This window comes from Octodon degus, unplaced genomic scaffold (genome assembly GCF_000260255.1).
Source record: "Octodon degus isolate 3935 unplaced genomic scaffold, OctDeg1.0 scaffold00097, whole genome shotgun sequence".
In the NCBI taxonomy this organism is placed as follows: domain Eukaryota; kingdom Metazoa; phylum Chordata; class Mammalia; order Rodentia; family Octodontidae; genus Octodon; species Octodon degus.
Window position 1 is genome coordinate 7964252 of NW_004524673.1, and position 14232 is coordinate 7978483.

The 14232-nt window shown below is 35.1% G+C and overlaps 1 protein-coding gene across 1 annotated transcript in view; it reads right to left on the reverse strand.

Annotated features, from left to right (window-relative positions):
• The window catches only part of Phlpp1 (PH domain and leucine rich repeat protein phosphatase 1), a 243207-nt gene that overhangs the window by 55379 nt on the left and 173596 nt on the right, over positions 1–14232 (reverse strand). Inside the window, exons 6-10 of the mRNA XM_023723146.1 lie at positions 11783–11929; positions 10967–11197; positions 5263–5465; positions 4218–4278; positions 1322–1417 (exon numbers count right to left, since the gene is read on the reverse strand). Coding sequence (XP_023578914.1) covers positions 1322–1417; positions 4218–4278; positions 5263–5465; positions 10967–11197; positions 11783–11929 — 738 coding nt within the window. The remainder of the gene's footprint in view (positions 1–1321; positions 1418–4217; positions 4279–5262; positions 5466–10966; positions 11198–11782; positions 11930–14232) is intronic.

Consider the following 14232-nt stretch of genomic DNA (forward strand, 5'->3'; position numbering starts at 1 on the left):
AAGGAGCCTCACCCTCTTTCTCAGAGGAGAGTCTCTGGGATCCAATACACCAAAACATACCCTCCTCCCATCTTTTTTTTTTTTTTTTTTTTTTTTTTGCAGAACCAGGGATTGAACTCAGGGCCTTGTGCTTACCAAGCAAGTGCTTATTCTATTGAGCCATCTCCCTGGTCCCTCTCCTCCCATCTTGACCCTGCTCCCCATCCCACCCCCTGCTGGTGACTGCTATCTGTTCCTGTGAACTTCAACATGGGAGCTCAGGAGTCCTGTTGACAACATGGAAGAGGCCAGGCTCTGAAGAGTGAGGTGTGGGGAAAGGGCCTGGTCCCACTTAACACTACAGGGACAGGTGTCTTTAACTGATGATGGTGTCAGATGCAAGGCAGGAGACACTTCTTAGTGGGACAGGAGCTCAGGCAGACCCCCCAAACCACAGGGAGCCAGATGCCCAAGTTCAAGTCATTAATGATGTGCAGCAGGGCTGAGTGAAAGAATCCTGGTGGTCTCCATGGTGGCTGGGAAGGAAATGGCACAATTTCACAGTATTTGTTGTAATATATAGTATTGTCTTCCAACCAGTTATTCATATTATCAGCTATATGTATACAAAATTGGAAGAAAGAAAAAAACAAATCATATTATCTCCTTAGTGTGAGAACCTGAAAGAGAAAATGGAATCTGAAAGATACAACAGATACTGGGGAAAGGGAATGAACTTATTCAAAAGGAAAGGCCTACTGAGTTGAGGAGAAGGACAGGAGAGAGGGTGGTGGAAAGAGATTTATCTATGTACGGAAACAGGATGATTTGGACAACTGTACTGTAGATTTCTGCTAGTTTATGGAAAGGAGCAGTTAATAATTTGTTTTGGATCGTTTAGTCCAAATTGCACAAAAGGGAAAAGAATAATCCAATTAGTGCTTCCAGGGTTTAACATCTAACCACACTCCCATCCCACATTAATAACAAGTTGTATTCTAGGAAAAGCAAAGCTTATTTATAGGTAAGATAGAAATGCTAAGCTAGCAGATAGAAGTTGAAGATTCTAGAAGACCTTAGAAGTGAATCAAATCCAGCTTTGGACATTTCTTTTGGTTTATTTAAATATTTCCACCAAGCACTATCACCTGGTTATTCTGAAACTTACAACTGAGACTCAAAGCCTGACTCCACTCTTCTGAAGACACAAGGTAAAAGACACCAAATAAGGTTTAAAACAAACTCTGAGTTTAGTGGTTTAATAATAAGTTAAAACATTAAATCAGATTTTTTATTTATTGCTCGTCAACTAAGACACCTTCACTTCATATGCGATACTCACCGGGCAGGAAGGTCACATATTTGATTATGGCCAATATCCAAAACTTCTAGTTTTCGGCTTTCACACACCCACTCAGGCACATTTTCTAAGTGGTTCCTAAATATAAGAACATAAAATTATTATTTTTAAATTTAAATTTTGCCTCAAATTTGGTTCTAAACTTAGTTACAGAAAGAAAAAACAAATGAAACCTTAAATAAAATACCAAAAACAATGCTATATGTCAAAAGGATGTGTTCATTTATTTCATGCCTTTGCTTCACTAAAATCACAATTGTGAGAGGTAGAAGAAAGCTAAGAAAGAACACAGTTACACCATCTGTGTCATCTCCAAAGTCAGAAAAAAAAAAAATTCTATACTTCCCATAGTACTTTGCTAGAAAGCATATAAACTCAAGCTAGGGAGAATATGTACTATGTTCATGAAAAATACACACACACACACACACACACACACACACACTTCCAGTTAAGTCAAATAGTCAAGTGACATAATATAGCATTATCTCTTATTTACATTTTTATCCTTAACATTAAAATATTTTCCAACTTAAGTTGGCGTCATGAAAATATAGCAATGGATAAATGGGAAAAATGAAAATATCAGTGATAAGATACACTAGCAGCTAAAACTCAGTTGCAAAAACATTTATTTGGTCACTACATAATTAGATTTACTGGAAACAAATGAACAAAACTAATGGGGAGTTTAAATTATTAAATAGATGGGCCATTACACAAATTTACTACAGTTGAGTGTCCCTAGTTATATATGATTACCCTTTTGCCTTCTTTTGCTAAATGTCAAATAACAAGGCACGAAGAATTCAAAATGTTATGTGTATTATGACAATTCTTTCCTTTTTCAGTGCTGGAGATTCAGTTTACATCCTCATGCATAATAAGACAAGTGCTATACCACTGCGCTACACTGCATCCCTGACTATAATTATTATATAAGATGCTTGAGACAAGAACTGTAACGTACTACAGGAAAAGGGAAAAGAGATGTGATATTAGGGTGCTGAAATTAGGCACAATTTTAAAATCACGCTTTATGACTTGGCTATCAATTTTTTTTAACTGAAATATAGAACTAAAAGATATATTAAAGATATTTTCTACTTCTGCACACTGTTCTGGTCTTGAAGGCCTCAAGATTGACAAACTTATTTTACTTTATAGTAGCCAACCCCTAAAATATCTTAATGAGCGTGAAATTACAACCTCAACATACAGAAATTATATGATAAACCATAAACTGTTTTAGAATTTTGTTTCTAAGAACTCTTTAAGAACCTAGTAAACCCTATCATAGATGACAGCTTGGAAGACAGATGTAACTGAACACATTCTGCTGAAGATCTGGAAATCAGAGTACAAAAGGAATCCGAGTAACATGTAAGTGGCAGCAATGAACATGACCAAGAGTTTCTAATTCAGTGTGACTTCGGGGTTTCAATTGGTACCATATGCCAATTACATTCTATAAACATAGATTCATTCTAGGGCAAATTTGGTGAAATAAATTTATTCAAGATATTTGTACGAATCCATGTTTAACAAACCCTACTCTTGCACTATGCTTCTTTAAAAGGTGAAAATGACACTCAAAGTTTTTTGGGGGAAGGAGGACCTAACTAGGTAATGTCTAAATTTAAATTTATTAAATAATATTGCTTGGTATGTATTTAGTGGGAAATGAAGGAAACACTACTCGAAGAATTTTATAACTAGAAATTTGTAATAAAATTAGAACTATTAATAATTTCCAATAGCTAAATACTGACCTTTTCACATCATTACAATTATCTTATTAAAACAGCTAAGTTTATAAATGTTCATAGACAAAGGAAAAATTACATGTATTTTAAATCACACTGAAGTTGTCATCACAGAGTACAGTGACTATTAACAAATGTATCACACTTTAAATACACATTGAAACGACAACTCTGAGAGCCATACTCCCACATGTTCACAAATTCTGGGTATTTTCTTTGAAATTTTCAACAAAATGAGTTTAAATTTCAGTGTGTTAAATTGTTTAAGTTTAATTTGTGTAAATACATGGTGTAGATAAAGCCATAGCTTTATTATTAGGAAAAATAATAAATATGATACAGTACAAAAGTCAATCTACATGAAAGGTAACAGGGTAAACCTATCAGAAAACAAGCTAAGAAGGGGCTGGTGAGATAGCTCAGTAGACTAAAGAGCCTGCTTAGGCAAGGACAGACACCGAGGTTCAATCCCCAGAACCACATGCCACACCAGCCCTGCCCCCAGGGTGGGCTGAGCAGGCCAGAGTCTGGGTGTAGTTGTGCACACCTGTAATCCCAGCACAGGGAAAGCTGGAAACAGAAGGATCACCACGATTCTGAGCTGTGTAGTAAGACCCTGCAACAACCAAATACATTACAAAAACAAAAACAAACAAAAAAACCCCACAAGCTAAGAAAACTGAGCAGATTCAGTGGCTATTTCCTAAAAGTTCTTGGCAAAAAAATTAAATAAATAAATAAAATAATAATAAAGGTATAAAATAAAAAATGAAAATCTAAAGAAAAATAATGCCCTAAAAAAAAAGGTAAACATAAGATCTGAGTAACAAAATTAAAGAGCTAATGGACTTCCAAATCAGAACCTTCAGTTCAATTTTCAAGCCCAAACCTGGTAGCTCTAATTGGTTCAGAAATGACAACTGGATTCTTCTTGTATGAAACGTAGTATATAAATGTCTTTTAATAAACAGATATTATAGTTTTAGAGGATGAGGCTTTTACATTTAAATTTCTCGCAAAGTCTATTAAGAGTGCTTATGTACAGGTTCAGACAAAATAATTGAATTGATTTTGTAGTACAGCCATGAGGACTCTAAGACTAATCCTCTTACCTTGAAACATCCATGTAGGACAGGAAATTTGGAACTGGGTAAACATCAAGTTGAACAAGTTCTAGGAGTGAAAAATAAATCCATAACAAGTTACTGTCCAAGTAATACAAAGACTCATTTTGTATGAAGAATAAATGCTGCACACTATCCCCCACTGTTTGTTTAAAAAGTAGAATATACCTGTAAATTTGTAAACTATAGGAACATATAGGGAACTTTTAACATATCATTCTCTATTGTTTGTTTACAAAATACAATTGTAAACTTGTAAACTATAGGAAAATAAAGAGAACTTTGAATTTAATAACAAGATTTTATAAATGGATGAAAGAAGTCATTCATTCTACAGTTTTTCTCCTCCTTTTGTTATGAATGCCAAACTACATTGGAAGACTACTGAAAGAATACTATCTTGCTAATAGAGTTCATTACAAAAACCCAAATGAATCTCGTTTTTGCCTTCCTCACTCTACTAAAATAGCACTCTCTAGAGCAGTAGTAATGAACCTATGTATGGCATGTGTGACACTGAGGGCTGTTTGCATCTTTGAAGCTCTAAGTCTGCTGCCCGTGCCTGTATGACCTTTTCTTTATGGGGCCAGCCATGATTTTCAAATTCCAAGGCAGAGATTTTATTGCATGATCAAGACTTGTGCTATTTGTTAGTGGAACACAAAAGCGCATATTCACAATAGTGAATAGTCCACAGTGTGCTTTCCATGCACTCCTAATTATTCTCTCAACAAGGTGGTCCAAGAAATAGCTTCTCCCCTTCACCTGAAGCAGAAGAAACAAATCAACAGGGGGAGTAACTTATCTAAGTAGTCCAAAAACAAAACACAACCAAGTTAGAAACAATGAAATCTTTTTGATACACTTAAATATCAAACCAGTATTCTTTACGACTTTTATCTTGGGGAAAATGTGATACTTATTTTACTAATTAAATGAGAAAAAAAAACTCAGCGAAACAGTAAGGACAGTACTAGGTAAATTCTAAGAACTGAAAAAAGACCAGCTTTGATGTTATATCTACAATACATACCATTAGAAGAGGCATACAGTGCTTTTAAAAAATAGCCACAAATGCTTAGTGTCACCAATTGATTCCGTTCGCAGTGTAGAACTTCAATGTTGTTGAAAATCATAGCATCTAGATCACCAAGCTTATTGTCTCGAAGATCAAGCTGAGTGACATGCTGTAGAAACTCTACTTCATCTGCAATAAGTTTCCTAATTATATTCAGTCTTGAGGAAAAGGACACAAATAGAGACCACAATTAACTGTAATGCTATAAACAAATGGCAATACCCTAATGGCCTTGTTTAAATGACCAAATTCTCTGGCTATTTTTAGATATAATTTCAAGAGGTCTCAGCTTTCACAATATATTCAAAAACACAATTTAAGCCACTAAGGCTGAGGGAGGAATGAGCATAGTGATTCTATACTAATTCATTTCCAGAGGAGAACATGCACTTAATTTTATAGAACTAGGTTGTGCAAGTACTGATACCACAGTGGAAAGAACATAGGAAACAAAACCAGAACAACAATATTAAGCATGTTACAACTATAATGAATATTCAAGGAAGGAGAAAGGACAAGTGAGTGGGCTAGATGACAGTTATAACCAGCAGAATTAAGGGATAAATGTGGGAAAACAAAAATCAGTGCAAGTTGCATAATGAATGACAACATAAGAGCTGGGAATACAGGGATTCTAGACAGCCCTAGAGAGAACCTGAATTATTACTAGATGAAAGAGCAAAGTGTAGAAAGTCTGAAGTTTAATGTTTGGGATTCACTGAGAAATCATAAAATGAAGGACAATAGAGATGAACAATTCTAGAGTGCAGCAAGGCACCAGGAAAAACTGGCAGAATCTCTAGCACAAAAATTAGTTAGTGAACAGACTGACATTGCTCTGAATGTGCTCCAGGAAGACAAGTAGTAATGGGAACCAGGAAACAGTAGAACAAAGATAAATTTAGCTTCAAAGGGAAGGAAACAGATGAAAATTTCAATTCCCAGCTTGGTAGGCTATGCTTAACTTCTTCAAAAATAAATAACAAAAGCCTATTTCTCATTGCAAGCATGTTAAGTGCTGAGATCATGTACTTGATTAGAAAAGTACTTGATATTAAGAAGGGAGTTCAGAAAAAGGCCAAAGGTTCTCTCTATGTACCCAATTTCTGTCCACTAACAAAATAAAGTTATGTAGGTGAATTATTAACAGCAATATTACAAAGCCATAGAAACACAAGGATGAGTAACAGAAGAGCTGGGACTCATCAGGATGCAGGCACAGCATATGGCCTCTTCAAATGTCCCCAAAATGATGTTTTCAGATCCTTCCCTTTTCTGTCCTGGATTGTAAGATTTAAAAATTGGTCTCTGCCCAGCAGTTTGCTTGTTTCCAAATGTTCACTAGATTACTAGAATGTGTAACACTGAATAAAAGAGGAAAAACAAATTTCATTTTTTTAAGACAACAGATTGCAGGAATTAAATTTTTTCCCACTTTTTTCTTCTAACCTCTACTTTGACTAACTTTCATGCTGGCACCTTCATTTGAAATACCTCCCTCTCATAAATATTCACAATGTCATTGTATTACTACTAAAGCAATATGTGTTGATTTAATGAGGAGACAATGGAAAATCTATGAAGAAGGAAAGTTAACATTCCTGTTATTTAGCTTAAATTGCTAACTCTGGCAATGATTCAAGTATCAAAAGATTTTAGGCTCATACAATAGTGGACCAATTTAGGATACATTTTCCAAGAGGCAAAATATGGTTATAATTCCCTTCCAATAATACCCTGCATTAATATAGTGTTTTATTTATTTCATGAACACTTATTAAAAAGTCTTCCTGTATAAAAGGGAATTCTGAATTATTATGTTCTAGCCTCAGCTGGCTGTTCATTATAGAGGGCAGTGACCAAGTCACCTAATGTCTCTAGGCCTAATTCCAATCTTTCAAGTGAGGAAAACACCTTCATTATCCTGCAAAGTAATTTAAAAAATGAAATGAGCAATATATGTGCTAGCATTCTGTAACTGTGAAGGGCTTTGGTATGATGACAGCCTGTGACTTTACAGCAATAACCAGGGATGACTCAGATGAGATCTTTCTCAAAGGATTTCATAATCTACTGAAGAGAGTTGGTTATACTTTATAGTATCCAATATAAAAATTACAAAAATGTAAGTAAGTATTATAAGAATGTATGAAATACAGAGAATGGCCACAAAGGATGTTACAGAAAATAAAGCACTTCAATCTCAAGGGTAGGCATACTTTCACAGATGTAAATAGAAGAAAAACAATCCACAAGATGCAGGACAGCAGCATCTGAATTGAAGAGAAGAAAACAGTGTGACTGGTACCTGAGTGCAGGGTATGTGGGAAGAGTGACAATATAGCTAAAACATCTACCCGTCAGGCAGTATTTATAAACAAGGATTATAATGAAGTGAAAACACTGGGAGACTAAAGACATGAGAATAGTGCTCTATTTTTTAAACTTCTAATTCAACACACATAGGTGAGCAGTTCTGCAGTACAAGACCAGTATACAGCTCATTTCACATGCAACTTGTTGTATAACTCTAAAAACACCTAAACTCTAAGCTCTCTGACAATGTGTCTATCATAGAGCAGCTATTATCATAATGTCCAATTACTATATATATATATATATATATATATATATTTCCAAAATAACAGTTTCTGTACATATCTCATTATGGAAAATACTTAATAATTGACTTGCTGGCCTGGCTTGGAGCACTACACTTGAGCAGCTTTCAGTTATGGTTTCACCTCCAAGCACACCGCACTCAAGCTGCTGAAGCCAGGGGGGAAAGCTTGGATACCTCGAGATCGAGAACTGAAGGCTGTGAACAGACTGTGCTTATGTGAAAGGCTGCACAGTGCAAATAAATGTCTCAGTTAGGGGACAGTGGTAACATTTCTGCTGGTCTACTGGAAGGAGCAGTTAATACTTTAATTTTTTCGTCTCCTTTTTTCAATTGTTTATACTTTTTCTCTTAATTTTGTTATAAATATCTTTATGTCTTTCTTCTTCAATTTTACATGAATGTATCTGGTACTATGAACAACTGGTTGGAAGACAACACTACATATTACAGTAAATACTATGAAATTGATATTACTAGTTAATAAAATTCTGTATCACTTTTAATCTTTTCTATTTTAATTCTAATTTGTACTCTTTTTAAAAAATAAAAAATTTTAAAAAAACAGTAGCAATAAAAAGAAAGAAAAACTAATGTAAGAGAACCAAATGAAGATTCTAAGCAGAGCCCAAAGTTTTGTGCTGCATAACCAATAAGGGGGCATTGCTATAAGCAAGACAGGAATACAGGGGAAAGAACTGGTTGAGTAAAGAAAGAAATTGGACTGTTTCACACGTATTATGTTCAGTCATTAATACAGTAAATCAAGGAGAAATTATCTAGCTGGAAGCCAAGAAGGATTAGAGGAAGACTGAGGAATGATAAACACAGAAATGAGAGAAAAAAAAAAAAAAAAAAAGCCTGAGAGCACATGCAACCAACCAAGACAGTAAATATAGATAGAAAGAAAAGTGACTGAGGAGAGAGAACTGGACAGAAGTTGTATTGGGGGAGGGAGATTAATGACACCAAAGAATTATGAGATTTAAAGATTTCTAATATAAAGAAAAATAGGATTTTTTAAATGCTCATTTTTTAATCTTATATAACATTTTCACTTGAAGGAACTCATTCTGTAAAACCAGTCCTTTATTTAAAGAAATTGAATGAAACACCTCTTAAATTACTCACTAGCTTCAATTTAAAGCAGAAAGGCAGAACTAAATCTGACCAGATATTTCCCTCTTGAGTTCAGGGCCTGGAGATAAGCATTTATCTACTCTGTCATTTAACGTGCGTAGAATGTCTAATGTCTATTTTGGTATTTAAATATCCTACATCTGATGTCCTTTAAAAAGACTCATGTTGGAACTTGAAATCTGAAGAATTATTAGTCTCTGAATAAGAATTGCTAGTTCTAGATGCATTACATTGATCTTACTATTAGTTACTTACTTGTTTGTTTAATTACTTCAGATCAAGAAAAAAAATGATGTCTTTTTACATGTTCTGGGTAACTCAAAACATCTCATGCTTGTTTCCTTAAGTCAGTGCAACTCATCATCCCTGAATCTACCAAAGTTGTACCACTAGGTGCTGAATAAAAGAAAACTCTCTGGAATATCAGGGCTTTCTAAATCTACATGACTCAAAGGCAAGTAACACTAACAAGACAAAGTGTTTCATTCCGCATCTTGTTTCATTTGTCAGTATTCCAAGTCAGATACATTAGAATCATTGTATCTTCCAAATTAAGCTTTCTAGATCTGTGAATTGCTAAGATTTTCTTAAGCAAGACAGACTTGATTCCTTTAGTCAGAGAAAAGATGAAGCGAAGCAGTTCTCTGTGGCACTGAGTACCTGGGTCACACAGATCAAGCTACAGTAAAGGAGAAGGAAGGACAGCAAAGCCTGTTACATTTATGCTGCTGCAACAGGACAAGCCTGAGTAAGGGTTAGCAACAGAGAGGGATGCGGGGACTGAAGCAATCACAGGAGCATGTTCAACAAATATAGCTTAATTTTTTTAGAAAGTATCAAATTGGACAAGTTAGCACTGAGAACTAACCTCTATATGCTACTTTACAAGAACTCAAGGCCACAATGGATTCTGTTTCTTAAAAGAGATTTTAAAAAGCTTCTTCATCATGTACTCATTCTCTAAACATCAGAAAATAAAACTGAACTTTTATAGGAAAGGATGAATGCTGAGCATCTTTCATGTAGCAAGGACTGTCCAGCAATAGTTTAGTGTGATTATGATTTAAAATACAGGTTTTCTATTCTTGCAATGTGTGAAGGTAGAGGCTATCACCAAACAGTGATCTGATCGATTACTGGATTTAGAGTTCTGTAAAGAATGCTAAACAAGAGCCAGCCAGATAGCTCAGCAGACTAAAGTACCCGCTTATGCAGAGTGCAGTAGCCTGGGTTTGATCCCTGGCATGCCATGCTGGCCCTGCCCCCAGGTGTGCTGACACTGCATTGAGACTGGTTATGGTGACATGTGCCTGTAATCCCAGTGCTTGGGAGGCTGAAAACAGGAGAATTACTATGAGTCCGAACTACGTAGTAAGACCCTGTATACTCTGTCCTAAAATTAATTTTTAAAAAATGCCAAACAAAATCTAGGCACCTCCAATGGAAAGATCAAAAATTAAAGAAGTAAAATAAATATATCTACTTTCATGAATAAATTAAGGAAATCCAGAAAGGAAAATAATTTCAGATGAGGGAGATGCTCAATGATGTCAAATGTCTCAAAAAATTGTAGATACTAAGGACTCAGAAAAAAATTTCTCCTTGCTCTCAACAATACCATTTTCATTAGCTGTAAAAAAAAAAATCTGATTCAATAGTCCTACCTATTATAAAGATTAAAATCACATCAAATTTGTAAAACAATTAAAACAATCTTTAACAAGCTTTACTTAGAAGCAGACTGTACTACTAATCATTCTTCTAAGCAGAAACAGAAAAATATATCCTAGTTTAACTAATCAACCTGTATGGTTTGGCTACTCTCACCAAAAGGGGCACAACTGACTCCACAAACATAAGCAACCATTCAAATAGGATATATTTCTCAAAAATAGTTACCTCAGGTCCACGTGCTTAATATGAGGCATTCTTCTTAATGCCTGTAGCTTAAGGGTTTCCATACAGTTTCCAGACATACAAAGTTTATCCATGGCAGTTAATTTTTCCAATACCTCTGGAATGTCAGTGAATTCATTGAATGAAAGTCCAAGATAACTAAGCTGGTGCATGCTCTCCAGTTCAGCAGGAAGGGACTGGAGAAAGTTTCCATCCAACAAAAATGTCTGCAGACTATTAAGGCAAATAGTAAGTCCAGCAAGATAAGTGCACTTCTTATGTCTTCATTATCAACATTTGAGTTGATAATAAAGTTAATAAGATTGTATTACTATATTATATACTACTCTTTGAGAAATGCATTAGGAAACAGACTGAGGCAAGCTTCGGAGAGAAAAAAAATCAGGAATAAGCACCTTATTCTTCACTTAGAAATGTAAACTTATGCCCAATTTTCTCAATTGGGTAGGTATAAATTGAAACAACACAGGCTTACTGTAGTGTAAACTAGTCCCAATACCCATTTTTCCTTGTTATTTCTTAAAATGAGTTTTCAAGTTGTAAAATTCAAAACTCAAAAAACAGAAAAAGACTCCCTCTCCCCTATGTTTACACATTCTTATCCACAGGGATCTTCAGTTCTACACAGGATATTTCCATTTTAACAAGATCCCCCAAAGTTTAAACAATAACAAATGAACTCTACACAGTCTGATCTCTAAATATATGGCCAAGACGTACTGGATCAACATAAAAAGTTAACTAATCTCTCAGCCTAAAACCCAACGCTGATTCCACAGTGAGACTTGTAGTACTCACTTGTGCATAGCCCCCACGGCGGCCGGGACTGCTCGCAGGGCGTTGCAGGACACATTCAGCTCTGTCAGGGTTGGAATCTTGCAGACTGCCAATGGGAAGTCCCCTAGATGATTACTGGAAAGGTTAAGACTTTTCAACTTGGTGAACCTATTCAAGTAACACAAAAGAAACAAAGAACGAATGTCACAATTGTATAAAATTGACTCTAAAACCAGTGCTTTATCTAAAATGAAAACTTTATATTTAGAAAACAAACTTTTTCTATAATAAAATTAAACATTTGAGGAAGCAAGTTCTGATGGAGTAATTTTTCAGCTATATCTCAATTTGCATTATTAACACCCACATAAATGATCTTAGTGGTAGAGAACAGAGAACAGGGGAAAATAGTAAGCTGTGGCAGCTCTGAAGGATTCTGTTATCCCAGACAAGTCAAAAACTTTTGCTTCTGTTCTATCAAGTCCAAAACTAAATGAAAATGTACTCTCTAAGGTAGCCAGGACTTTGTAATTCTGAACTTAAGGATCAGTTACTACTATCTGTAAATTTCCCAGGACTTCAGGTACAGCAATTGGTATTACTGCCCTTCTTGAAAAGTTCTCATTTCAGAGGAGTAACATTTTCCTCATATAACCTCTTCCCAGTTCTCCCTAGTGGTGGTCTCCTTCCTCCCCTCTTCCCATCCCAAAGTATCTCTTGCACATTCTTTGTCAGTTTCCTTTTTATTCTACATTGTCTTCCTAGGAAACTTCACTGCTATGTGAACAACTCAATGCTATCACACCCATTTCTCCTCCTGAGTCAACCTACATTTCCTGCCCAAAACTAAACTTGCCATCTTCATCCTATCCTACTTCTTCCTCCTCCTGGTTATTTTTGTTAATGGCTATTTCATTTTCTCAGTTTCCCAAGCAACTAAAGCAACTTCAGAAGCTATATTTAATTTTTGTTTCTCTATGCATTCCTACATTTGGCCCACTGTCAACCTATACACTACTTCTGCATAAAATGAGAATCAGATCAGCTATTACCTTCCAAGCCTAATACTGTCCATTGGATATACATGCATCCTAAAACTAGATACAATTCAACCTAATCAGCATTTTAAAGAAATTATGTGACCTATTTAATATTTTAAAATGTTAGCCTTTATTCTAAAAAGATAAATAAAAGTTTACACAGAAAGCTAACAATGCATCTATTTGAGAAGTTAAAAGCATGACCTGTAATTTTTGTATCTTTATTTACAATAGTTATTTTCTTATATAAGTATAGACCTAATAACATTTCAAATTTTTTTAAAAAATGAAAGACTACTAAACCTAAATAAGCATTTTTTATTTTATACTTTGATCCATTAGCCTTTTAAAATGAACATGCTTATCTTCTACTCTGATTATCTATTATTTATAAAACAAGTCAATAATTACAGGATCTGTTAGTCCTAGTCCTGTGGTTCTCAAAGAACTCTTATGAGACCCTAGAACAAGGGCCAGTGAAACCCTTTCAGAAAATCCCCACAGTCAAAACTATTTCCATGGGCTGGGTGTGGTATGGTACATGCCTATAATCCTGACACTTGGGAGGCTGAGGCAGGGACTGCTGCAGTTTGAGGCCAGCCTAAGCTACATAGCAAGATCCTATCTCAAAAAAAAAAAAAAAAAAAAAATTGATGATAATGCTCAGATCTCATTTGATTATTCACGTTCTCATTTTTTCTCAGAGTTCTATATGGTGCATGTCCTTGTGATAGCACATATGATTGAATGTATAGACACAAAACTCCACCCAGATAGTAAAAGACTTGCAAAAGTATAAAATAATGGTGCTCCTCTTACTGTTTTGTGAGTTATTTCACAGTAAAATGTTATTTTAACTCTGTATAAATGAATTAATACATACTAAAATAGCTCAGGTTAAATTTTTAATTCAGTAAAATATAAACATATATAATCCACATTAGTACAAATTGCTTAGGCTTCTCAGTTTTTCAGAGGGTAAACAAATCTCAAATAGGATTGCTAAATAAAATACATGATATTCAGTTAAATTTTGAATTTCAGAAATCATTTTTAATTATGAGTATGATCCAAATATGATATTAAATGTCTTCTATTCATTATCTGACTTGCTTCCCATCCTAAAGTCTTTCTTGCACATTCTTTGTCAGTTTCATTTTCAGTCTACTATACTTGCAAATGTGGCAACTCTACTTGGGGTAGTATTCTTCCTAGTTACCACAGGTGGAGTAGATATGATACTATGCATTTCTATTTCCTATAAATTATCCACATTATGTCAGGCGTCGTGGCCCATGCCTATAATCCCAGCACTGGTAGGCTAAGGCAGGAGGATTGTTACCAGTTCAAGACCAGCCTGGGCTACAAAGTAAGCGAGCTCAAGGCCAGCCTGAACTGCATAGTAAGACCCTGCCTCAAAAAGACAAATAT